Raw genomic sequence first — 26,739 nt, 5'->3', positions numbered from 1 at the left:
TTCCTTAAGGATATGATTTCTCTCTCAACATATTCAATTTTGATCAATATATAGCATGAAAATAACGTAAAGACTATCAGATAGCCTTCTATGGGGGTCAGGAGAGGGAAGCAAGATGGGGGGGGATTGTAAAATTCAAAAAATAAGAAAAAAGATCCAGTCAATCATGGTTGATCACAGTATAATGTTGTTGATACTGTGTACAATGTTCTCCTGGTTCTGCCCACTTCACTTTACATGAATTTGTGTAAACTTTTCTAGTTTTTTTTTTTCTGGAATCAGCCTTGTTTCTTATAGCATAATATTTTTCCGTTACAGTCATATACCACAACTTGTTAAGCCAATTCCCCAATTAATTGGCCTCTCCTCAATTTCCACTTCTTTGCCACCACAAAAAAGAATTGTTATAAATATTTTTGATCTTTCCCTCATGTCTTTTAAAAAATCTCTTTAGGGTATAGATTTAGCAGAGGTATGCATAGTTTGATAGCCCTTTGAGCAGTTCTAAATTGCTGTTTAGATCAGATCCCAACTGCCAACAGAGTGCATTGGTGTTTTCTCACATCCCTCCAGTATTTATCATTTCCCTTTTCTGTCCAATCTCATAAGTATGAGGTAGCCTCAGAGTTGATCAGTAGTGATTTAGGGCATTTTTGTGACTATTTAGCTTTGATTCCTTCTTCTAAAAACTGCCTATTTTTTGGCCATTTATCATTTTGGGAATGACTTATATTCTTATAGATTAGACTCAGCCTTCATCAGAGACACTTGCTGTTTCCTAGCTTTCTATTTTCCTTCTATTCTGACTACTTTGGTTTTGTTTGTGCAAAATCTTTTTTAATTTAATATAATCAGATTTCTCCATTTTACATCTTGTAATGCTGTCTGTCTTGTATGGTTATAAATTCTTCCCTTCTCAATAGATTTGACAGGTAAAATATTCCTTGCTCTCCTAATTTGCTGATGGTATCACCCTTTTTTTTGTCTAATGTATCCATTTTGACCTCTCTTAGTAAATGGTGTAATAACTTGATCTATTAGTAGTTTCTGTCTGAGAAAACAAGTTTTCCCATCAGTTTTTGTCAAATAGTGAGTTCTTGTCCCAAAAGCTGAGGTGACAGATCATTTTTAAAAGGTAAAACATGAGGGGTGGCTAGGTGGCGCAGTGGATAGAGCACCAGTCCTGAAATTAGGAGTACCTAAGTTCAAATCCAGCCTCAGACACTTAATAATTACCTAGCTGTGTGGCCTTGGGCAAGCCACCTAACCCCATTTGCCTTGCAAAAACCTTTAAAAAAAGAGAGAGAGAGAGAGAAAAGGTAAAACTTGAAAGTAATTATTGCTGCTATCATGTAATTTCTGGTATTGTAGCAAACGAACACTACCTTGGGATTCTGCAGACTTGTCTTCTAATTTTGTCACTGCTAGTTGTGTAACTTTGACCATTTCAACATAAATAAAAGAATTAGTTTATAATAATAATAATAATGGAATAGGAATTGGATTAAATGGTCACTAAGATTCCTTTTTATTTCATTCTGTGGTCCTTTGATTATAAACTCCAGTTTCAAAGTAGCCACATATGAAAACTTTATACTCTGGGAGTATAATAACCATTAAATGGTCCTATGTGGGTGACAACCACTATTGCTTCTTTCAACATTATATTGCTTTATTTACATTTCCTGGTCATTTCTGTAGTTCTCATCTTATCAACTTCCTCTCAAATAATATTGAAATATTAGATGAGAATTATATATGTAATTTTATTGTCATTTTGCATGATCTACCTGATTTTTGATTATCTAGAACCCTACCTAACATCTGTCAGTATTCCAGTCCTTTACAAGATAATTTATGGTAACATATTAAAAATGTCTTTTATCATTAATTTATTGGAGTTTTTACTTACTTTTTGATTCTATGTTTTTAATGCCTTATAGGTCATTTTTAAAAAAAAATAAGATAATTGATTTTTCTCTTAATTATTTTTTGTTCTTGTAGATTTTTAATGTAATTTAAGAACAAGAATTTGATTAATTTTCTTAATAATTACCTAGCTGTGTGGCCTTGTGCAAGCCACTTAACCCCATTTGCCTTGCAAAAAAACCTAAAAAAAAATTAAAAAATTTTAAAAAAAGAATTTGATTAATTTTTCACTTGAATTTTAAAAAGTTTAGTACTCTATAACAGGAGTTAGAAACCTTTTTTCTGACAAGGGCCATTGGGTTATTTTATAGCATCATTCATGGACAATACAAAATTATCAGCTTAAATATTAGCTTGCTATATTTGGTCAAACATGTAGTTACTTCACCCCTAAAAATCTCCCATTATTTATTGAAATTTGAATCCCACCTGCAGTTGCTGTGGCAGTGCCATTCCAAATGATTTCTCTTGTGTTATATGGCTCATTGGCTGGAAGTTTCCATGCTTTATAATAATAACATGTGTTCTTTTAAAATATAAGTTTCTAATTTGTTGTTTTTTTTTTTTTCAGGTCCTCCTCATTCATTTCACCGAGATGAGACAATCGTAATTGCCTTGGCATCAGTCTCTGTCTTAGCTGTTCTGATAGCTGCCTTGTTCTTTGGATATAGAATGCTGGCAGGTAAAATTTCATTTATTTTTAATTAATCTTTTGTTCACAACTACTGCCACTCAACAAATATTTGCCAAGTTGCTAAAATATGCAAGGAATTGTATTAGAAATTGGGAACTTAACAGTACCATTGAACATGCCCTGGCCTTCAAGAAACTTACATTCTAATCTTGTGTGTGCCTTGAAATTAAGGGTGTGATGGGGAATATGGTGATACAGAAATAAGATGATCCAAAGAATTAGGAGGGAAGGTGAGGCAGACTTGTTGCTCAGACCCAAAACCATGACAGGAATTTGAAGAACTCAGTCTTAGGGAGTCAGTCATCATACTTTGCCCTTGATCACATCACTTTAAAGGGAGCACTGAAAACTTTCAGGTCCCCAGCTAATTAAGTTTTTCCCTAAGAGTCTGGAACAAATACAGCTTTCAAGGAAGCAGCAGCAAGACCAGCCCAAACATGCCCTAGAAATATACAGAACATGGCCCTAACATAAGGTCCAAGTCAGGGAGTATGTTTGAAGAATGTGCAAATTAAAAAGAATCCCACCATAAAAAGCTGTGATTGTGACACAGGAGTCAGATGAAAACCCGGAAGAAAATGACTTTAGGGGCGGCTAGGTGGTATAGTGGATAAAGCACTGTCCCTGGAGTCAGGAGTACCTGGGTTCCTAGCTGTGTGGCCTTGGGCAAGCCACTTAACCCCGTTTGCCTTGCAAAAACCTAAAAAAAAACAAATGACTCTAAATGTATACAAGCAAAACTGCCAAATAAAACACAGCCTGGGTACAAATTCAGTTAGAATTCCTAGAAGAGATTTAGTATTAGTGTCTATTTGGTTATTTATTGTATGTATGTATATATATATATATATATATATATATATATATATATATATATATATATATATATATATACATACACATACACATACACATACACATACACATACACATACACATACACATACACATACACATACATGAAATGAAAACTCTAGGGTAAAGGGAAAATAAGAGATATAGAGGAAATAATTAGAAAGAGAATTAGCAGTTTGGAACAAGAATTACAAAATTTACCCAAGGAAAAAAAATTCCCTGAAAATTAGAATGGATCAAATAAATTCTAGTTACTTTATAAGACAATAAAAATTATGAAAGCAAATTTTAAATTTTGAAAACTTAAGTTATCTTATAACAAAACGGGGGGGAATGATTAATCATTGGACTACTTGAAAATTATGACACCCCCCCCAAAAAAAAAAAGAACGAGCTAGACATTCTTCAAGAAATCTTAACAGAAAACTGTCCAGGTTTCTTAGGACCAGAAGGCAAAGTGCAAATGGACAGTCACCTCCTAAAACACACCCCAGATGAGAACAAGAATGCCATGATGCTATAACCAAAATCCAGAACTCTTATGTCAAAGGAAAAAAATACAGCAAGCAACCAGAAAAGAAATTCAGCTTCTGAAGAGCCAGACAGGATCTCACTCAATTTCATGGCCTTCATTTTAAAGGACTGGGAGAGCTTGGAATATGATATTACAGAAGGCAAAACATTTAGGTTTATATCCAGAGAAACCTCATGAAATCTTAAAAAAGTAAGGGGAATATATGTTTAATGAAAAAGACTTAAAATTATTTTTGATGAAAAGAGTTGCATAGACACTATGAAGTGCAAACCTATGAGTCAAGAGAAGCATAAAATGAACAAATAAAATGAAGATAAAATGAACAAATAATCATAAAAGGCTTTTAAAGAAAGGAAAAACCAATTAAATGTTCATATTGAGATAATGTTGTCTCCCTCCAATCCTACCCTCAACAGGAGTCAAAAAGGGATTATTTATACAGAAGCCCTAGAAGTGTAATGTCTTGTCTTCTGTAATATTTTGATGACCTTAAAAAAAGAAGAATGGAAAGGAGGGAAAGGGGAATATAATAGGAATGGAAAAGGAGAAGAAGGTTAGGAGAAATTATTTGGCATAATGAGGGTTTGCAGGTAGATAGCCATACAAACAAGGAAGAAGAGATGAAGGGAGTGGTTGATTCATTGAACCTCACTCCAAGATGAACTGACCAAAGGAAAAAGGAATGCAGTTATGCTATATAAGAATAATAGAATACCATTGTGCTATTAAAAAGTGATAAAGGGAACAATTTCAGGGAAAATTGAGAAGACATTTCTGAAGACTTTTATTCAAAGTGAACTGAATAGAACCAAAAGAACAAGTTGTATAATGATAGCAATATTGTAAAAGCAACTCAAAAGGTTTAGGAACCTTGATCACAGTAAATATTAACTTTGATTCCAGAGTATTAATGATGAAATATACTTTCTTCTCTTTTAAGGGCAAAAACTAGTGCAAAATGTGACTTACTTGTTTTTGCAAGGCAGTAGGATTAAGTGACTTGCCCAAGGTCACATAACTGGGTGTCTGAGGCCACATTTGATTTCAGATTCTCCTGACTCCAGGACTGGTGCTCTATCCACTGTGCCACCTAACTGCCCCAGAAAATGTATCTTTAAAAACAATTTTTTATTTATCTAAGGCAATGGGGTTAAGTGACTTGCCCTAACTCGAACAGCTAGGTAATTATTAAGTGTCTGAGGCTGGATTGGTCCTCCTGACTGCAGGGCCAGTACTCAAAAGGAGACTTTAAAAAAAAATCAGTGTAGACATTTGTTTTGCTTGCCTATACATGTTTGTAACAAGGATTTTCTTTTTTTTTTTTAAATGGTGAGGAGTGCTTTTGGTGAAGTGAGAGAGATTAATTTAAAAAGGAATAATTTCTTGTTGATTTCTTGATTTAAAAGTCACTACACCTTTCATAGATAGTGAAGTTTCAGGGCTTTGCTAATTTAGGTTCATTATGTGAATTCACGCAATTTAATTTGATATGGATTTTTTAAGCTGATGTTGTATACTACTCAATGTAGTAGTCATTAGGATACAAATACCAAAGCCAAAGGGTCTTTGATCTCCTGGAATTTATATTATTGAGAATTAAAGTTTGTTTGGGTTTCATATTACAATTTATTGGGGCAAGCAGTTTTACTAGAACTGAACTCACATAGTAGTCATCCCTTTTTGCCTTTTATTTATAAAGTTTTTTGGGGTGGTAGTTGGTTTGTGTACTAAGGAATTCCTTTTACCCAACTAATGTATTAGTTCTTATTTTTACTTCCATATTTTACTTAAAGACACTCTTTCCCTTCCTTAAAAAATGTCAGATTTATTGTTTTAGGCATTAATAGAACTCCTGTGTTTAACCACAGGGGATCGCAAGCAAGGTCTTCACAGTATGAATATGATGGAAGCAGCAGCCTCTGAGCCTTCTCTGGACCTAGATAATCTGAAACTTCTGGAGGTAAGAATGTCAGTCATTCTTTTCCTCAACATATTCCCTTTAAGAAAAAAGACAGGTCCTAATGTCCCCCTTCATTTTATTGCATCCTGCATATAGGCATAAAGAAAAAAATCTCACCTTTTCTGAAAAGTGATTTCTGATTATACAAGTTCGGAATGATCTCTTTATCTTGTGGATTCTTATTGCAGTTACTGTTTAAACCATTTAGTTATCTTTTGTTGAGAATTTTTTTCATCTACACACAATCTGTCTATGCATGTATATTCTAAGCAACTTGAAAGTAGGAGGGATGGGGGAGGGAATATCACAAGCACTAAGTACTAGAGATGCACAAGCAACAGGACAGACCCTACCCACAGTCTATTGGGGGGATGACAATACAGAAAAGGGGTGAGGGTATACATGTTAGAGGTGGTGTGGAGATGACTCACAAAGTGTCAGAGAGACCTGATTCCTGGCAAAATAAGGTGGAGATATGCTTTTCAGAGCTGAGCAACACAGGTTGGGTAGGGAAGAGAGTGAGGAGTCTGATAGTTAAAATCTAGACTTAATGACTCTTTTCCAGTTGTTTGTACAGGGAATTCAAGGGTCCTTGAAAGATATAAACAGAGATAATCTTGTTCAATAACTGTTTAAAACAGCAAGTAAAGCATAAAACAGTGAGATATTGATGCTCGCCAAAGGTGTTCATCAACATAAAGTCCAAGGAGAAGAGGAATTTCCTGTAGATGGTAATGATTCCCAATTGTTCTTTTGCAGATGGCATCTTATTGGTTATGTCAAGTCTAGAACAGTAGAGAGCCTTCTGCATGAGGTTGCACACTAAAGAGTACATCCTTACCAAACGCAACATAAGTGGATGACTGTCTATGCTTTAAATTATATTGTTGCATGGATGGCTTACAACGTTTTTTATGACAGCATAAATACTTGAAACAGATGATACAAATGGTCTGAGGACTGGGGCAAGAGGTAGGAGAAAGAAAAGAGGGCAGATTTCCTTAGGAAAATTGTTTCTTTCCTGATTTTATTCTCCCAGAAACAAAAGCTCACCATTTTAATTCCAGTAGTATACTTGCATTCTTGTATCACTGCAAGATTTGGAATACTCCCACAGAGGGCAATAGAAACTCATAATAGATGTGAGGAAACTATATCAGTGAGGAATTTTGAAAGATAGGAGAGAAAGAAGTCAGGAAAGAAATGTATGATAGAAAAAGAAAATGATCTGGTACCATTGCAAGGATCAGGGCTAACAGATTGAACAATCCTAAAAAAGGATTGCCATATACTTTGTTGTAGAAATCAAGCACATAGATAGGATCAGTGACCTATTTTATTAACCTACCACAGCATACTTGGGACTTGGCGAATATAATCATAAAACTTTCTTTATGGAAATAATTCATACCATGTGAGTATTAATGATTGGGCTATAGCAGTATCCTAAAAAATAATCATGACACTACCTAACTCAAGATTTAATGATATACCATTCAAATTTGCCCCTAGAAGTGGCTATGATCAAAAATATTTTATAGGGGCGGCTAGGTGGCACAGTGAATAGAGCACTGGTCTTGGAATCAGGAGTACCTGGGTTCAAATCCAACCTCGGACACTTAATAATTACCTAGCCGTGTGGCCTTGGGCAAGCCACTTAACCCCATTGCCTTGAAAAATCTAAAAAAAGAAAAAAAATTTATATAGTTTAAATTAGAAAATAGATTAAAAATAGAAGAAGCAGATCATTGGACTAGACTAGATAATGCAACTCAACACAAAAGGCTATAGTTTCATAAACCCCAAAACCTAATTACCAGGGAAGGGTGCCATATCTAGGAAACCTGGGGAAAAAAAGGTTGGCAAACTATAGGGATAGCCCTTCATTTTACACTATACCTCAGTAAACTCTTAATGAATGTTTGACCTGAATGTAAAAAGTCTCATCATTTAAAAAAAATCAGAAAGTGTAAAAAAAATACATTTCACAACTAGGGCAAGAATGCTTAACCAAATAAGGCTATATTCTGGAGAGATGGAATGCAGAAGAGAATGAGCATTTATATGATACCAGACTTTTTGCAAAGCATTTTTTACAAATACTATCTCTAAAAAGAAAAAAAAACCCAAATACTATCTATTTATAGGACAATATGATACACAAATGGAACATAAGTATATAAGAGAAGTCTGAGGAAAGAAATTTCTAAGTGTAGATAAGTAATATTTATTGTCTTTATTTATTGTCTTTATTTGTTACATTTATTTTTAATCATCCTTACATTTTTTTAAAAAAGTAGTGCTTCAATTCTTCCTTTATTCTTATACAATAAGATCTCTTTGATCCAACTTTTGATCCAACTTTTCTGAGATTTTATTTATTTATTCTAAATATGTATTAACACTATGATTTTTAAATTAATAGTATTTTTTCTTCACATATAGTTTTCAACATTTCATTTTTGTAAAAATTTTTTCCTCCCCTCCCAAAATCTGATATAGATTATACATTCACAATCTTGTTAAACTTATTTCCAGATTAGTCATGTTGTGAAAGAAGAAACAGAACAAATGGGAAAAACTAAGAGTAAAAAACAAATTAGGAAAAAATCTTTGGACTCTTCCTGTCATTATTAATAAAATGAAAATATGTATTTAAATATTTCATTATATTAAATACATGGAAGATATTTCCCAGCAGTTAAAAACTTTTAGAAGTTATCAAACATTAATGATTTAGAATAGATATTCATGAAACATTTTTAGGTTAAATTATTTTGTTAAAACACATTCTTTGATACTTAGTTTTATAGCACAGGAAAAACTTATTCACTCTAAACCAGTGAAATAGACTGTCCTATAACTAAAAGCAAAAGGCTATGACTAATGTATTTATTATGCAAATTGTGGTACAGTTCAGTTGAGAAACCTACAGTTTTCAAGCTTGTAATAATCTATGTGATTGGGCATTAAATTCTATGAAAATCACTCAACTTCTTTCTTCTACATTAGCTTCTAATTGATATTTTAGTTGGCTGCTTCCTTACTAGGTATTATTAAATTAAACAGGAATAAAAGACTCATTCAAATATATGATACTAACAACTGGGTGAGATTAATTATTCAGTTATCATGTACTACATTTGAATTGTTGTCTTGACTTTATTTAAATGTTTGCAGCTGATTGGTCGGGGACGATATGGAGCAGTGTATAAAGGTTCTTTGGATGAGCGTCCAGTAGCTGTCAAAGTTTTTTCTTTTGCCAATCGTCAAAACTTTATCAATGAGAGAAACATTTATCGAATTCCTCTTATGGATCATGATAACATCGCTCGTTTCATTGTTGGAGATGAAAGATTCACTGCTGATGCACGAATGGAGTATCTGTTAGTGATGGAATATTATCCCAATGTAAGTACTTTATAAAAAAGGAACTGAGATGCTACCTCTTATACTTTTTTCTTCCTTCAGGATGTGATTTCTCTCTCATCACATTCATCTTAGATCACTATATACTATGGAAACAATGTAAAGACTAACAGACTGCCTTCTGTAAGAGGTGGGGGGGCAAGATTGGGGGAAAATTGTAAAATTCTAAATAAATAAATAAATAGATAAACAAACAAACAGATAAATAAATAAATTTAAATTAAAAAAGGAACTGAGAGAGAATTCTGTTCCTGGGTATGAGAAGACCATCAATTTCAGAATTACACACACAATTTTTGCTAATTGTCCTTTTACCTAAATATAAACTTGAAGAAATGAAATAGAAAATAATGAGAATTTGATTAATGCCCCATACTATGTACTTATATAAAAGGATTTTTTTTTACTTGAAGACTAATAATATAAAACATGTATGCTTGCAAATTAGTCTTTGCTTTTGGTTATGACAAGATAATAGATGAGCCAAAAGACTCATTACAATATTCTTTGAAATAGACTAATAAGCCTTTTTTTTTTTAATTTAAGGCAATGGGGTTAAGGTCCCCCCCATCACCCAGGGTCACACAACTAGGTAATTATTAAGTGTCTGAGACTGGATTTGAACTCTGGTATTCCTGACTCCAGGGCCAGTGTGCTCTCTATCCACTGCACCACCTAGCTGCCCCCTAATAAGCCTTCTTAAAGGAACTAATAGACTGACTTATGGACTTTGAATTCTAAAGGCTATCTTGGATATATGAGATGGAATGCAATTTAAATGCTAAAGAATATAATCTACTAAGTATCTTTCTTCTAGATTCTTCATAGCTTCAGAAAAGCTTCATAGAAGCTTCATAACTTTTACTCTTTTTTTCACATTTTTCTATTCAGTATGTTAACTGTGATTAGCCACTGTGATGAATACATTTTTCTCCTTTTTATTTCTAAGTTTATAGAAAATAGTCAATTATATGAAAAATAAGTACAGTAAATGTGCATTAACAAAAGAAAAAAATGTTCCAGGAAACTACTTTCCATTTCTTTAGTCACTTTTCCATTAATATCTCTTATGGCATTACTATTTTGATATGGTTTTAGAAATGCTTCAGTTCAAGCCATAAACCTTTCATTCTCAATGTTTCTGTATGATCTTTTTAATAGGCTCTGCAACTTTCATTCCTTTATAATGATAGAACTTTACTTCTGAAAGAAACCTTTAAGAAGAAATGCCTTTTTATTATTTACGATATAAAATATAGTCTTCCTAGCTTTTCAGTTATTCTTTTGAGCTAATTTGATGTAAATACATTGACAAAATCAAATCTAGAATCCCTATTTGAGGCAGCTCTTTTGGAATCAATGTTTATTTATGTTTAATTTAATTTTACTCTTTCTATTTTTTATTAAGGGTTCTTTGTGCAAGTATTTGAGTCTTCATACCAGTGATTGGGTAAGCTCTTGTCGTTTGGCACATTCTGTTACCAGAGGCTTGGCATACCTTCACACAGAATTACCAAGAGGAGGTAAGATAAGGAATGGACATGATTTTAGAGAAGCAAAATTACTAAATCACAATTTTCAAATAAACTAAGGAAATTTTTTAAAAAGAATGCATATTTAACTATGGGGTAAGATATAAAGCTCTATATTGTGTGAAATTTCAAATAAAATATCAGATTCAAGGTAATTCATATTTTGCTTTAGAGAAATAAAAGTAATTTTAGCAAAATAAGAATAGAGGGTCCACATGGTGTGGTGTCAAGTGTCTTTGGCCCAATGATCTTGGCAGTGGGAGTTCTCTATCCAGATCCCATTTAGTAGGAGAAGAATAATATTAATATGTTTTCTTTCTGATTTCCTCCAAATTGCAAGTCCTTCTGAGTATTAAAAAGTATCATAGTCTTTCTTTTTTGGTATTGTTCAGTTACAGTTATTATATTGGCTAATTTTGCTCTGCTGACCTTATTTGATTTCTCATCAGGTAAATCATTGTCTATTTTTTTGTATTCTTCATAGATATTTTTCATAGTTCAGTAATATTTTATTACATTGATGTGCCCTGATATATTTGTTCAATCCCTCACTGTTAATAAAATATGGTTAGCAGGGTTTTTGGTTCTAATATGTCAAGCAGCTGTGAATATTTTTATAAAGATAGAGCCTTTTTTTTCCTTTTAGCTATATCTTTAAGAAACAATTCCAGCAATAGAAACCCTAAGTCGAAAGGTATGATTAGTTGTGTAATTGTTATTTTGTCATTTGGTATTGCCTTTGTGTAGAGGATTCAATAGCCCCATAAACAATATAACTGATGAAGACTGTGAACTCCAGATGGTTTTTTGAAAAATATAGTTTATCAAAAAAATAATAAAAAGATTTATTTTATCAATATTTTAATGCAAAAAAGTAGTAATGAATCAGATTTCTGATGTTTAGACATCTTTATCTTTCATGTATTATTCCATTTCTGAAAACATAAAATATGAGGGGCAGCTAGGTGGTGCCAGCCCTAGAGTCAGGAGTACCTGGGTTCAAATCCGGTCTCAGACACTTAATAATTACCTAGCTGTGTGGCCTTGGGCAAGCCACTTAACCCCGTTTGCCTTGCAAAAACCTAAAAAAAAAAAACCCCAAACCATTAAATATGAAAGAACAGAAATAATACACAGCAAAAATTATGTTGTATTTTGTGTTGTAGCCCACAGAATACTCTAGGCCACTTTATTGAATTCATTTTTAATTTTTAGACAGATCATTGTCTCTCTGCATTGTTGTTCCAACTAAGTGGACTCTATTTATATCCAGAATGAACTTCCTTGATAGTTTTTCAGCATAATTTGATCAGTAGAAATTCTTTATTTCCTTAGTTTTTCCAGTATGATTAGTTAGACCTAAGTCTTCTGCGATTGATAAAATCAGCACAATAATCACATAAATAAGAGTATCTGAAAGGTCTTACCGTATAAGTTGGATAGATAGAAATTATTTGTACATGTGTTGTATATTATATATATTCCATTTATATATACTTAATTTATATACTTGACACAGTTCATAAATTAAATTTTTTATACAAAGAGTAACTTTTTTTTCTTGGAGATTTTTAATCAAGTTTTGTCACCCGTGTGTTGAATCAAAGCTTACTTATTTAACCTATTTCATTTTTTCCTCAATTTTGTTTGCAATTTCAGAACCTTATAAATAAAGGTTTGCATATACAGTTTTTAAAATCAGATACATAGAAGAGAGCATGAATGCTGCTATAGTCACGTTTTCTTGTAGGAAAAATGAATAGCGTGCCTCAAGAGAGATTTAGAAGTAATATATTAAAAGAGGCAGTACATTAAGTTTTACACTAAATTCCAAGTAAGTTTTCAACAAAATCCATTAAGAAAGTAGAACTAGTCAGGGTAGGGGCTATTTGCCCAGCATCTTGCCCTCTTTCTGTCCATAGAAATCAGTCATTATGAGGTTACCTGTCGGCTATGAATCTCCTATAGAGGAAGAAATCTAGCATCTGTGAATTAGCATTCTCTGAATCGATTTTAGTACCTCCTGTACTAACAGTAACAGGTCCATCCAGGGCCAGACTCCTGACTAGCCCCAAAGCAAACAGAAGTCCTTCCTGCCCTGGCCATGTTTTGGTGCTGGGATTGTCACCAAAGAAGCTAGCACCTACCTCTGCCAGTCCACAATACCAGGCCTTCCAGTCTGGACAGGTGTTTGAGTGACATTACGATCCTCACTGGGTAACACACCTACAGAGGTATGTTCTGTGGTGTTTGAGGTTAAAAGGTTTTTTTGTTTGTTGATCTGAAATAGAACATAAACCACCCCTTTTTAGACTGTTAACTTCAACTGCCCTTCTTCCTTCGTTCAGCAGCTGGTGTTGGGGTATCAAGTATGAATCCAATCTTTGATTGAATTGGTGGGGGAACTCTTTGGGGAGTAGACCTCTCTCCAGGCAGGTCCTTTTCAGCATCTCATAATCAATTGCCTTGGCTATTGAGAATTTATCACACAAGGCTTCACTTCAAATTCCTCTTTCCAGACTTGTGCTTTATCTTTGATGTTTTTCTAGGTCCTCAGCTTTTGGTTTTTGTTTAGTATATCTTTGGTACATTTTTTAATTTATTTAAGGCAGTGGGGTTAAGTGACTTGCCCAAGGTCACACAGCTAAGCCATTATTAAGTGTCTGAGGCCAGATTTGAACTCAAGTCCTCCTGACTCCAGAGCCATTACTCTATCCACTGAGCCACCTAGCTGCCCCTTCAAATATTTCTTAGACCTTTTCATTTCTTAAAGAATTTTCTTGGCAGTTGATATCCTCGTGCTTTGCTACTTTAGCACCCTGATTCCTGTATTATTGAGAATCTTTGATGTATAGGTTTCTTATACCTTTTGAATAATTTTGTCATTACTTTAGGACAATAAATATTTTATATTGAGACATTTATTTTACATACATCCTTAGTGCATGAGTGGTCATGTCCTCCCCAGGGCTACTAACACACTGCATCTGTCTTACAGCTCTGCAGTGGGCCACACACCTCTTCAGGCCAACCTCACTCCTCTGGTAGTGCCAGAGTGGAGCATGTTTTTAACCACACATATGAGGTTCTCTGTCAGTGAAGCCACAGGCTCAGACTGAACCAGTCTCATCATATCAGATAGGGAAGTACATTCAGTCATGTTTGCATTGGCCAGATGGTCTCAGGTTGGTCAGATGCTGTCATTCCTTTTCTTTGTACCCAAACTGCTTTGTGTCAGAGGGAATCAGGAAGAACTGGCTTTGAGTCCCTAACAATGCCAATCTCAGGCTTGAACTCTTAGTCTCAGTTTCCTCATTCATGTCGTGAGGAGGAGAATAGCATCTACCTCACAGGGTTGTGAAAGGAAACGAATAAGATAATACACGGAAAGCCCTTTACAAGTCTTAGAGTGCTCCATGTATAGGAGTTAGGTGGGACTGATATGATAGCCTTTTGAAGACTGGATTTTTTTACTCAGCTATTATAAAAAGAACCCCCGTGCACATTAGGCATTTGGGGGGGGGGGTATTCAGGATGATCAGAACCTGTCATTCATTAGTGTGGGGGGCAGGAATGTGGTAAAGAAAATCTGTCTACCAATACAAACCGGCAGCTGTGCTATAGATTTATGATCTTAGAGAATTGCCTCAGTTTCCATAAGCATCAAATTGAAAATTAATGATTCCTATTCACTATAATACCTTCATTCCATTTGTTACTTAATTGAATCATCAGATATAGTTTTCAGAGCAATTAGTCTGATTTTTCTATTTCTGGGCACAGCCTAGAAGAAATTTTAAATAATTAAGAGCAACAGAAAATGTGATTTAGAATTTCAGCATTTCAGGAAAAGTTAGTAAAAAATTTGGGAAATTATTGTATTCTCCAGACACTGGAAAGACAGTATCATAACTTCACATATAATTGGTCTCCTTTTAGGACCAAACAGCCAGTGTTCTCTTCCTTCACAGGATATACCTGCTCTTTTCAGTAAGTAATTCGTCCACCTCCCTGTCATAGAATCTTAGAGTCAGAAGGGACGCAAGAAACCCCCTTGTCCAGTACATACCTGAACAAAATTCCTGTCTATATGATATCAAAAAAGTTTTCATCCAGTCTTTTCCTGAAGATTTCAAATGAGGGAAAACTCCAGCTTCAATGGTTGTCCATTTACATGTGTGTACTAAAAATGTGTTACCTGAAACTAAATGAAATAGTCCAGATATGAGCAGAGACAGCAAAGTACAGAGAAACAGTCATTTACCTAATTCTGGGTACTGTTCATTCTTTCATTGATGCAAATTAGACATGATGATTATCCTTCTTGGCTACCATATCACACTATCAACTCAGTTGAACTTGCACACAAAAAAAATCAGAACTTTTTAAACAAAATTCTTTATAACCATACGTTTTTGTTTTGTTTTGTTTTTTGAACCTAGATTTAAGAATTTTGCAATATCTCTACTAAATTTCAGTTTCTTCAACTCAGGCCAGTGTTCTGGCCTGTGGAGATCTCTTTATGTCCTTCTTCTGACATCTAACATGTGAGCTATTTCTCCATGTTGGATCATGCTTTTGGTTGTGTTAATGGAGTTGATAGGGAATGCATTCAATGATTCTGAGAGCCCTCTACTAGAAATCTTCTAAGCTGATGTAGAACTGTTTATAATTGTACTTTGAGTCTAGCCATTCATTCAGTTCTAAATCCTACTAAATCTACTGTCATTTAGCTCATATTTCTCCAGATTCCACATCAATATTTGTCAAACAACATGCTAAAATCTAGATAATCTGCAAAGCTACTCTCTACCAGTTTAGAGTTATCTAGGGTGACCAGATGAAGTAGTGCTGAAAATTAATGCCTTTTCCAGATACTTAACCACATTTTTAATAAATATTTTCTAGAATTTTCCAGGAATTAAAGGCCTTGGCCTAAAATTTGAAGATTTCATTGTCCTTCATCAAAAATTTAGTACTTTTACCTTTTCCAGCCTTATAGTACCTCTCTCTTTCTCTGTGATCTTTCAAAGATAAACTGACACATTTAACTATTCATTATTCCAGGAAGTAGTTTGCCTAATCCTGATGATTTCAATCTTCAGGGGCAGATATGGGAATCATTTATTCTCTTCTTATCCCTTGAGTATCAGCTGCCTAGTAACAATTTTGATTCTCATCTTTCTAGTTCAAAGGTTGTACTCTTATTGGTAACCTTTTTCAAAAATTAATTTTATTGATTCCTTTTTTTATATCACAAGTCATTTCTGAATGTTTTCCTCAAGCTTCAGATTTTTCCTCATTCTTACCCTGAATTAATCACTGAATCACTTAATGGGCAAACTGAGACCTGTTGAAGATCTTAGTTTAAAAGACCAGGGTCTCCTGCTACATCTAAGGCTATCTCCAGTCATCATGATCTTTATCTGGCCACTGGACCCAGCTGACTCTAAAGGAGAAAGTGAGACTTTGCATAACCCTGACTTACTTATAAATCCAGTTCATCTGTATGTCATGATATCACCTTCCTGATATCATGGTCCTCTTCAAGAAGGAAAGACAAACAACTTTGAATTAAACCTTTCCTTTAAAAAAAAATGTTAAATATAACCAATCAACACAGTTACCAAGTAAAAGAATATAGGCAAGATTTTACCCTTTGCCTCATAGCCACAAGGAGGGAGTTCTGTTTTGTTATCTGTTATCTGGGATCCCTATTGGTTTTTCAACTCTTCTGGACTTTAATAATTCCTTTAGTGATCTTTTCATTTAATTTCTATCATAACTATTGTGTATATTCTTCTGGTTCTGTTTAGCATTCTTTATCAGTTCATATAAGTTTTAATATTTGTCTAAATTCATCATATTCTCCATTTCTTACTGCACAGTATAATATATTATATTCATGTACCAGTTTGTCCACCATTTGCCAGATGTTTCTAGCTCCCATAAAAAGTGCTGTTATGTATATTTTTGCTATGTATATTATTATACTTTTGGTTTTTGTCTTCGATCTTCTCCAAATATGTGATCAATGATGGAATCATTCAGTCATCGAATACTGCTTGTCACACTTGTATTTTCATCCTTTGTTTCTTCTCTTTGCATTTTCCATCTTTTGTAGGGGCAGCTAGTGGCCCTGGAGTCAGGAGTACCTGAGTTCAAATCTGGCCTCAGATACTTAATAATTACCTAGCTGTGTGGCCTTGGGCAAGCCACTTAACCCCATTGCCTTGCAAAAACCTAAAAAAAAAAAAAGGTTTTTGCATCTATATTCATCTGGGAGATAGGTCTATAATTTTCTTTCTCTGTTTTGACTCTTCCTGGTTTAGGTGTCAGCACCATATTGGTGTCATAGAAAGAACTAGGCAGAGTTCCATCTTCACCTATTTGTCCAAAGAGTTTATATAGAATTGGAACCAATTGTTCCTTAAATGTTTGATAGAATTCACTTGTGAATCCATCAGGCCATGGAGATTTCTTCTTAGAGAGTTCAATAATGGCTTGTTGAATTTCTTTTTCTGAGATGGAGTTATTTAGGTTTTTAATTTCCTCTTCATTTAACCTGGGCCACTTATATTTTTGTAAATATTCATCCATTTCACTTAGAGTATCAAATTTATTGGCGTACAGCTGGGCAAAATAATTCCAAATTATTATTTTAATTTCTTCCTCATTGGTGGTGACTTTACCTTTTTCATTGATGATACTAGAAATTTGTTTTTCTTCTTTCTTTTTGTTAATCAAATTAACTAGAGGTTTGTCAATTTTATTATTTTTTTCATAAAACCGACTCTTGGTTTTATTTATTAGTTCAGTAGTTTTATTGCTTTGCTTTATTAATTTCTCCTTTAATTTTTAGAATTTCTAATTGTATATTTAATTGGGGGGTTAATTTGTTCTTTCTCTAATTTTTTTAGTTGCATGTTTAGTTTGCTTATTTCCTCTTTCTCTAATTTATTCATATAAGCATTTAAAGATATATAATATATCCCCTGACAACTGCCTTGGCTGTATCCCATAGGTTTTGTTGTGTTGTTTCGTTGTTGTCATTTTCTAGGATGAAATCATTAATTCTTTTTAAAATTTGTTGTTTTATCCACTCATTCTTCAAAATGAGGTTATTTCGCTTCCAACTAGTTTTAGATCTGTCTCTCCCTGGCACATTGTTGCATGTGATTTTTATTGCATTATGATCTGAGAAACATTTTCATTTCTAAAAAAAAAAATTCCTCTTCCTCTCAACTCCCCGTTGTCACATCCAAGAGATAAAACTAGCATGCCTTTTTGTCAATTAGCAACACATTAGCTATTAGTTCCACCAAATGACTTCATATTTAATTAACCTTTCCTACACAAATTGGTTGTTTCCCTATATTTTCAAAGAGGATCAAAATGACATCACTGTGTTAAAAAGTTGTAGTGTGTCCAACTGTGGCAAGTCAGACTTCTTTCCCCCACTTTTTTACAGAGCCTCCCAAATACTTAGCTAGCTCTGGCAATGCGTATATCAACCTCATTATCAGTGTATATATGTCAGGAAAGTGTACCACTAAGCTAAGTGAACAGCCCCAGTATTCATACCTCTCCATTTGCTATAATCTTTGATTCCACCTAAGGAAGGTGCGGTTCCAGCTGATGAAGCACCTGTGTTTGCTTGGTGTACAGTATTAGACCAAAATTAGCACAAAAAGCAGAGAATCGATCCATATTCATCTCATCTTCAGAGACTGCTTTGAGTGCACCATTCTACACAAGTAGTTGTGACTGTTAGAAATCAATGATTAATGAGAAAATTACTTGTGTTATTTTTATTAGTAAAAATTGATGATAGGAAATAATAGACTTCTCTATGTGCCACCTATTTATTGAAGTACTGTTTTTATCTCCTGTGGAACTTTTCAAATATTAATAAGCATTTGAAATTATCCAAACAGATCATTACAAACCTGCAATTTCCCACCGAGACTTAAACAGCCGAAATGTTCTTGTAAAGAATGATGGAACCTGTGTTATTAGTGACTTTGGATTGTCCATGAGGCTAACAGGAAATAGAATTGTCCGCCCTGGGGAAGAGGACAATGCAGCAATAAGTGAGGTGAGTTTTTGTTTTTTTAATGTATGCCAAAATAAGATATCCAGAAAGATCTAGTAACCTGCAACAAAAACCTCTTATAGTTTGTGCCATCACTCTTTGTGAGCTTATTAAATCATTGATATTATAAGTGGGATTTTTTTAACCTTAGTAGTTATTAGTACTTTAAACCCATTACATTTTTGGCAACTATTGATAGTCAACTAAATTCATTTTGGAGATGATGTTTATGATTCGAAACAAGTTTGAGTTCATGTTCTATTATTTGTTTGCATGTTTTCATTTTGAAAGATAGCAAATATCAGTTTGTTGTACAGGATATTTGTGTTTTCTAGTTGATAATAATGATCCTTTTCAAGGAGGTATGCTCCAAGGTGATTGTCACTGGTACAAAGCAGAAAGGAACCTTACCACTGTTAACCCTTCTTTCACCTATCTCAGATATTCTTTCCAGTCTCCTTTTGATAAGAGTTGGAAGATCAGTTTGTTTTTTTGGTTTTTTGTTTTTAGGTTTTTGCATGGCAAATGGGGTTAAGTGGCTTGCCCAAGGCCACACGGCCAGGTAATTATTAAATGTCTGAGACCAGATTTGAGCCCAGGTACTCCTGACTCCAAGGCTGGTGCTTTATCCACTGTGCCACCTAGCTACCCCAGAAGATGAGTTTTTAAAAATTCTCCTAAATCTAAGGTGATCATCTCTAACCCTGAGGTATTTAAGATATAGATTCATGCATTTTAGAGCTAAAAGATATGATCTTCACAATTCCCAGAATTAGAAAGGAAAAAGGCAATCCAGCATTTCAATCCCATAACCTATATAAAAATGATGAATTCCATTGGAAGAATACTGTTGGTTAATTTAAATATGTATTAGAAAATAATCAGTAGACAAAAGTGATAGAAGAGTTAACTATTGGGCGGGTAGGTGGCACAGTGAATAGAGCACCAGCCTTTGAGTCAGGAGTACCTGGGTTCAAATCCAACCTCAGACACTTAATAATTACCTAGCCGTGTGGCCTTGGGCAAGCCACTTAACCCCATTGCCTTGAAAAATCTTTAAAAAAAAAAGAGTTAACTGTGTGGGGCAGCTAGATAGCAGAATGGTAGAGCACTTGCCCTGGAGTCATGAGGACCATAGTTATAATTCAATCTCAGATAACTAGTAATTACCTAGCTGTGTGACCTTGGGCAAGTCACTTAACCCCATTGCCTTGCAAAGGCTATAAATAAATAAATAAACAAACAAACAAACAAATAAATAAATAAATGGCAGTGGCAGAAATATTAAAGAGATGCTTATTAACTAATTAAAGTTAATAATTATTCATTCAATAATTATTGAATTAATGTTAATGCTAAGGACTTGAACTTTTATTGATTACTGTTCTTCTTAGAAGCACATGTTTTTTCTAAGATATTATGTGTTTCTAAAGTAATCTGTACATAAAAGATGAACATTTTATAGATGTAAAATGGAGGCACACAAAGGTTAAAACACTATTTTGAATTCATACAACAGGTCATAGCATATCTAAAATTCAGTTCTTCTAATTAGTGCTTTTATCTCCTATAATATGTAATAATTTCAGAAAGTAACCCTTTTGTTTCATTAGGTTGGCACAATCCGCTACATGGCACCTGAAGTGCTAGAAGGAGCAGTGAACCTGAGGGACTGTGAGTCTGCTCTAAAACAAGTAGACATGTATGCACTTGGCCTAATCTACTGGGAAATATTCATGAGATGTACTGACCTCTTTCCAGGTAAGGAGGGAAATGCTATTGAAAGTTTGGAAATGAATCGGCTTCATGTTACTATCTAATATCTTTATTGATTGAATCATCCTGTTCCAGCCTGCCAGAAATATTTGAATTTTGTTTTATTCTTTAGTCCATTGCCATCTAGTGTTTAGAAATAGTATTAAGAGACATTTATCACATGAAAGACTACAGCAATGCCCAAGAATCTACTCTGTCTACCAGTTGTCTTTGGAATGAAAAGTAAATAATTGTACTATGGCTATTGTATCCCAACTGTCTTGGACACTGATCACCACAGAGTTAATCAGTTTCCTGAAGAACCTTTCCAGTATTTGAAATAAACTGCTGGTATATTTATACTAACATTTTCTGAATTTGCTAAACAGGAAATTAAAAACAATGTGTTTTCCATTGGGAATGCTCATTATCTACCAGTGTTGATCTGATAAAATATCTGTCCTCTTAAGAAGGGCAAGAGAGGTTAGAGTTTGTTTCACTCCTATTGATTTATTCTTATCATCATCACTCAGTCACTCCTCAAATATGTATTGACTGCCTACTTTGTGCATAACTGTATTAAAGGCTAAAGGGAGTTCCTACCCAATTGAGGAAATGAGACATGTATACAAGTGCCTAGAATACAAAGATTCAGTGTATATATAAAAGGTACAAAATGCTCTCAGAGTGAAGGGAGGTAAAGGTCACTCTTGGCTTGAGGGAGAAAAGTTTTTCTGAAAGGAGTGACATTTGAACCAGCTTCTTAAAAAAACCTCATCAGAAAATATCTTTTAAGCACATAATTTTGATTGCCACTGTGCAGGGGTCTCTGTAAAGTGTACTACTTTCAATGCATTCTGCCTTTTAGAAATTCAATAAGACAGCATTTAGGAAACAGAATATAGACTCAACCATCAGCAAAGCTTTTAGAATTTTGAAGCATTTGAAAAGTTTTTTTTTTAATTTAAACAATGTGATATAATTTTCATCTAGATTGATTTAAACATTTCTAATTTTATATTTAGTTTCCTAAGAATAACTTCCCCATATATGCCCCATCTCAGTTGAATTCTCCTTATTATAAAGAAAATTTTGATCAAAACCTAGTTGATGAAGCACTTGTGCTTGCGAAAAGCAATATTTCACACTCATTGTCTTCCCAACTTCTTCAGAGAAGCTATTCCTTTTTTTTCCCTTCTAGACTTGAGACTTGTCATTACAATTAAGTGAATTTACCAACTATATGGCACAGGATTGGTACTCAGTTTAATGGTTCTAGCAATAGTCTCATTCTGTGCATCTTATTCCAGAATTACTATACTTGAGTCAAACTTGGGTTCAGTTATCAATCAGCATTTGCCATTTATAGGTACACTCTATATGGTGTCATTGTTTTTTAGAAGTATGGTGTTTGGCAAAAGAAGTTACATTCCATAGGAGCAATATGAAAAATGGCTTTTTCAGGTAGTATCAAAAAAAAAAAAAAGGTGAAGGGGGGAGTATATACATAGGTCCTTTCTGGAAGTCTAGCTATAGAGTCAACTTACCCAAGTTTTTTTTTTTTTAGTTGGGTTTTTTTTTTTTTTGGCAAGGCAAATGGAGTTAAGTGGCTTGCCCAAGGCTACACGGCTAGGTAATTATTAAGTGTCTAAGACTGGATTTGAACCCAGGTACTCCTGACTCCAGGGCCAGTGCTTTATCCACTGCGCCACCTAGCCACCCCAAACTTACCCAAGTTTTAAAACACAAAGTGCTTGTCTTTATTTTAAATTCATGTCCCCAAGATGATGTTATTAGCCAAGATGAGGCATCCTGTGTATGGGTCTGGTGTTTATATTTGGAGGGTACCTGCAGTTTTCCTTTAGACTGGTAGAGATATCCAGAAAGAGAATAAAAAGCCTGGGAAATAGGTGAATATTTGAGTCACCTGTCTATCAGTAGTATATGATTGAGCAAGCTCCTGTAGGAAATGAGTATATATGAAAAAATGCATGCAGTCTCTTTGAAAAATTCATATCATACATTCAAATCATTCTCTCCCCTATGTCTGTACTCTCCAGCCAAATTAAACTAATCATTCATTGTCTGTATACCCTGAATTTTCCTCATCTCCATAAATATATTATGATTTCTCAGGAAGGGAGGGGAAAATACTTGTGGTTAAATAGTGTCAGGGAAAGTCTCTTGGAAGAAACATAATAAGCTCAGTTTTGAAGCTAATAGAGATAATTCTTTCTCTGGAGAAGGTAGGAAGAATATATAAATGATATTACTGATTAGTATAGGGAGTAGAGAAAGGATATTAGTAAGACTTGACTTGGAACTTTCAAATCTAGAATTGAAATTTTGTCCCACTGAACTGAAAACCTCTTGACTGAACTCACTGATGATTATTGTTTTATTGATCTAAATATGGAGGGGGGGAGATTTGGGTACAGCTAAGGGATGTAAAGGCTAGAGCCCCAGAACTGAAGTCAGGCAGACCTGAATTCAGATCTTGCCTCAGATACTTACTAGCTGTGTGACCCTGAGCAAGTCAGTCTGCCTGCCTCAGTTTTCTCATTTATAAAATGGGAGAAATTAGTACCTAGCTCCCAGAGCTTTTGTGAGGATCAGATAGATAAGATTTGTAAAGCAATTTGCAAAAACTTAGAAGTGTTATATAAATGTTATTATTATATAGGTGCTGTGGGAAAGACTATTCTCAGCTAATCACATCACTGTCTTAACTATCAAAGAGACAACTTTTCAAGTTGTCAGAATATAAACTATCTTGTTTATAAGCATGATGAAGAGGTTTTTGCACAAAAGGAAGCCCCCTGATCTGAGCCTCAAAGAAAACTGAGTATTCCAAGAGGCACGAGTGAAGGGGCTGGGTTTGGAGACCTGGAGGAGAGCTTCTGAGCTGGCATAGAAACAGAATATAAAACACTGAGTTTAGAACTTACAGCCAGTTTGTCTGAAACAAGTAAAATACTAGAAGGAAATAATGTAAATGCAACTGAAAAATCAAATTGGAGCCAGATTGTATGAGTCTTAAATTACTGGGTAAGAATTTTGTATTAGATATAGAGGCAGTTGAGTGCCTGGAGATTTTTGACTAGGAGAGTAGCATGGTCAGCTATTTGGGGGGGGGGGGGCTAGTTATTTTGGCAGCCTGGGGGAAGCTAGAGTGGAGAGGGTGAAGACTGGAACTGAGAAAGCAATTAGGAGACACTTACAACAATTTAGGGCAGTGATTTCCAGACTTTTTAAAATATCTATTATTTCATTATGAATGAAATTAAATTTTAGAGCCTATTTATTTTATAAATTATACATACTATCAGAACACATAGCTGAAAGAAAGAGCAAGAGAATTAGAGCAGCAATTCTGAAACTTTTTGGTCTTAGAATGCCTTTAGACTCTTAAATTTTTTTGAGGATTCCATCATCCAAAGAGCTTTGGTTTATGTGAATTAAACTGCAGTATTTATTATTAGAAATTAAAGCACCTTATTATCAAAAAAATAGTTTTGACCTCTGGACCCTTAGGGGTCTCTAGATTATAATTGCAGAACCAATGAACTATTAATTAACTGTTTCATTAAATGGAATCTATTAAGATGAAATCTAGTAGGAATAGGCATACAGAACAAATACTATGTAAGATGAAGAGTGGAGAGATTTCGTTAGACAGCAGTAGAACTGAAAAAGATCTGCAGCTCAAATGAATCCACTGTGGCTCCCAAAAAGCTAATGAGATCTTGGCTTGCATTAAGAGGAACACATCTTCTATATTCCAATCGTCCCATTGCATTCTACCTTCATCAGACTTCATCTTATAACTTTGTGTTCAGTTCTGGTCTGCAAAGTTTGAGAAGAACATTGATAAGTTTTAGGAAAATCACTTTGGCAGATCTGTAGATGATGTGGAATGAGGAGAGATTTGAGGCTAAGAGACCAGTGAAGTAATTAGAACTGAACTAGGGGGATGGACATGTGAGTAAAAAGAAGAGTACAGCTATGCAAAGTCTATAGAGGTAGAACAATATGATGTGATAATTGCTCAAGTTATAAATGTGAGATGAGCAAAAGTAGAGTCAAAGATAACTCCTGTGTTGTGACTAGCAAAGTATTTACTTTTAATCACTGCCTATAGGTGTAGAGCCTACTTTTCAAGAGGCTTCTGCCTCAGGAAAGTTACCTGGGATAAAAGGTGTAGGAATGGAATTTTCCCAGTGGTCTATGTGCAGGTGATCAGTTTCAGATCATAACTTCCTTGAGTGGCTGATAACCTGGAAGAGTATGGCGTGGATATATAGGAGATAAGCAATAGATTGACTGTTACAGTGAAGTAGAATGGGACCTGACATCCTTTCTTCTGATTGGTTAATTACAACACATCCAAAATCAGTTTATTTTTGAAGCCTCTGAAGAGAGTATAAATAATAAGAATTTATTTTAAATCTGTATTATTGACTAGGTATTTTTAAAAATTGAAATTAATAATAATAATAATAACAGAAAGAACTTATGATTTTCTCCTTTTCTCCACAAAACTCTTCATCATCCAGGGTTGCTTGGCAGAAAGATTTAAATCAGTAATATGAAATCTTTTTTGTTTGTTTGTTTTTTGTTTTTTTAGGTTTTTGCAAGGCAAATGGGGTTAAGTGGCTTGCCCAAGGCCACACAGCTAGGCAATTATTAAGTGTCTGAGACTGGATTTGAACCCAGGGACTCCTGACTCCAGGGCCGGTGCTTTATCCACTGCGCCACCTAGCCGCCCCTATATGAAATCTTTTAGTAATTTAAGCAATGATAGGATATTGTTTGAAAGTAACCATCTGTGTATCTACTTTGTATTTTTATTGTATAAAGCTTGCATATAATTATTTATCTACATACATCTACATACATAGTACTATTTTCCAAAGAACTATATTATTCTCTAACTTGCCATAACATCAATATGATGTAGGTATTAATAATCTTTTATTTTAAAGTAATACTTCAGCCTTCACTTAATGATTTAAACAAGATCAAATAGTAACAGTAGCATTTCTTATCCCATTGTTAAGCACCTGTAGCTTAACTAGGGATGTGTTAAGGGACTTGCCAAAGTCAGAGGTAGGCATTGTAGGCATTTATAAAACAAAGACAAAACCTACAAACCTACATAGGAATACCTGTAATTCCTATGTAGGTTTGTAGGTTTTGTCTTTGTTTTATAAACAGGAAATGAAAGGATAGAATGTCCTGATACACTGAATCCAGTGTTAGAATCTAGTCTCCTATTAGGCTGCCCAGCTCTACTGAGCCTTTCTCCTATAATTTGTTGAAATCTGAAATCAGTTGCTTTCAAAAAGTGATCTATTAAGGTTAAGTATTATGTAATATATAGCATGAACATATGTGATATGATTTGGTATTTTCACTTCCTATTATATTCATGGTAATGAATAAAAGTATAATCTCATTTTTAAAAATCTCATTAAAAGTAGTACCATTATTATATCAAGTGATTCTAGCAAGAGTGTGTGTGTGTGTGTGTGCATTTTCTAGCGGTAAGCAGGAATATGTTGGGATAGTAAACGATGCTTCATAAATGAGAGGAATAAAAAAACAAATAACATTTCTCTCCTCAGTCTGATGGCCAACTATAAAAATAGTCATCACGTTTAACATTAACAGACAGCCACTGCAGAGAGAACAAAGACTTTTAGTGGAGCAGGAAGACTTCCTATAATAGTCCTTCAGAATCACATAGACCCAGAAGGGAAGGTGATGTCCCAGGAAGCAACTGAGTCACTTATTGGAAAGTACACTGGGCCTGGATCTGGGAAGTCCTGGATTCAAATCCAACCTCAGACAATGCCTACTTCTGACTTTGGCAAGTCCCTTAACACATCCCTAGTTTGCTTCAGTTTCCCTCAACTATAAAATGAGGATAATAGTGGCACTTCCTGGTGTGGC

At 34.4% G+C, this 26,739-nt stretch overlaps 1 protein-coding gene and 1 long non-coding RNA gene across 6 annotated transcripts in view; one reads left to right on the top strand and one right to left on the bottom strand.

The window, feature by feature from the left end:
* Positions 1 to 26,739, top strand: part of BMPR2 (bone morphogenetic protein receptor type 2) — a 209,241-nt gene that overhangs the window by 163,825 nt on the left and 18,677 nt on the right. For all 5 annotated transcript variants that reach the window (XR_012469441.1, XR_012469442.1, XM_074191627.1 and 2 more), the window contains exons 4-9: positions 2,501 to 2,611; positions 5,882 to 5,973; positions 9,154 to 9,384; positions 10,811 to 10,925; positions 18,872 to 19,032; positions 20,643 to 20,790. Coding sequence is in view for 3 of the 5 variants with exons in the window: in XM_074191627.1 (XP_074047728.1) it covers positions 2,501 to 2,611; positions 5,882 to 5,973; positions 9,154 to 9,384; positions 10,811 to 10,925; positions 18,872 to 19,032; positions 20,643 to 20,790 (858 nt within the window). In the remaining 2 variants the exon portion in view is untranslated. The remainder of the gene's footprint in view (positions 1 to 2,500; positions 2,612 to 5,881; positions 5,974 to 9,153; positions 9,385 to 10,810; positions 10,926 to 18,871; positions 19,033 to 20,642; positions 20,791 to 26,739) is intronic.
* Positions 13,085 to 25,102, bottom strand: LOC141491059 (uncharacterized). Its single transcript, XR_012469444.1, has 3 exons — positions 24,971 to 25,102; positions 15,004 to 15,138; positions 13,085 to 13,215 (listed from the first exon to the last, which is right to left on the bottom strand). It is a non-coding gene; the product is annotated as an uncharacterized LOC141491059 (long non-coding RNA).

This window comes from Macrotis lagotis, chromosome 6, assembly GCF_037893015.1.
Source record: "Macrotis lagotis isolate mMagLag1 chromosome 6, bilby.v1.9.chrom.fasta, whole genome shotgun sequence".
Taxonomy (NCBI): domain Eukaryota; kingdom Metazoa; phylum Chordata; class Mammalia; order Peramelemorphia; family Peramelidae; genus Macrotis; species Macrotis lagotis.
This window is presented reverse-complemented; position numbering and strand designations above follow the sequence as displayed.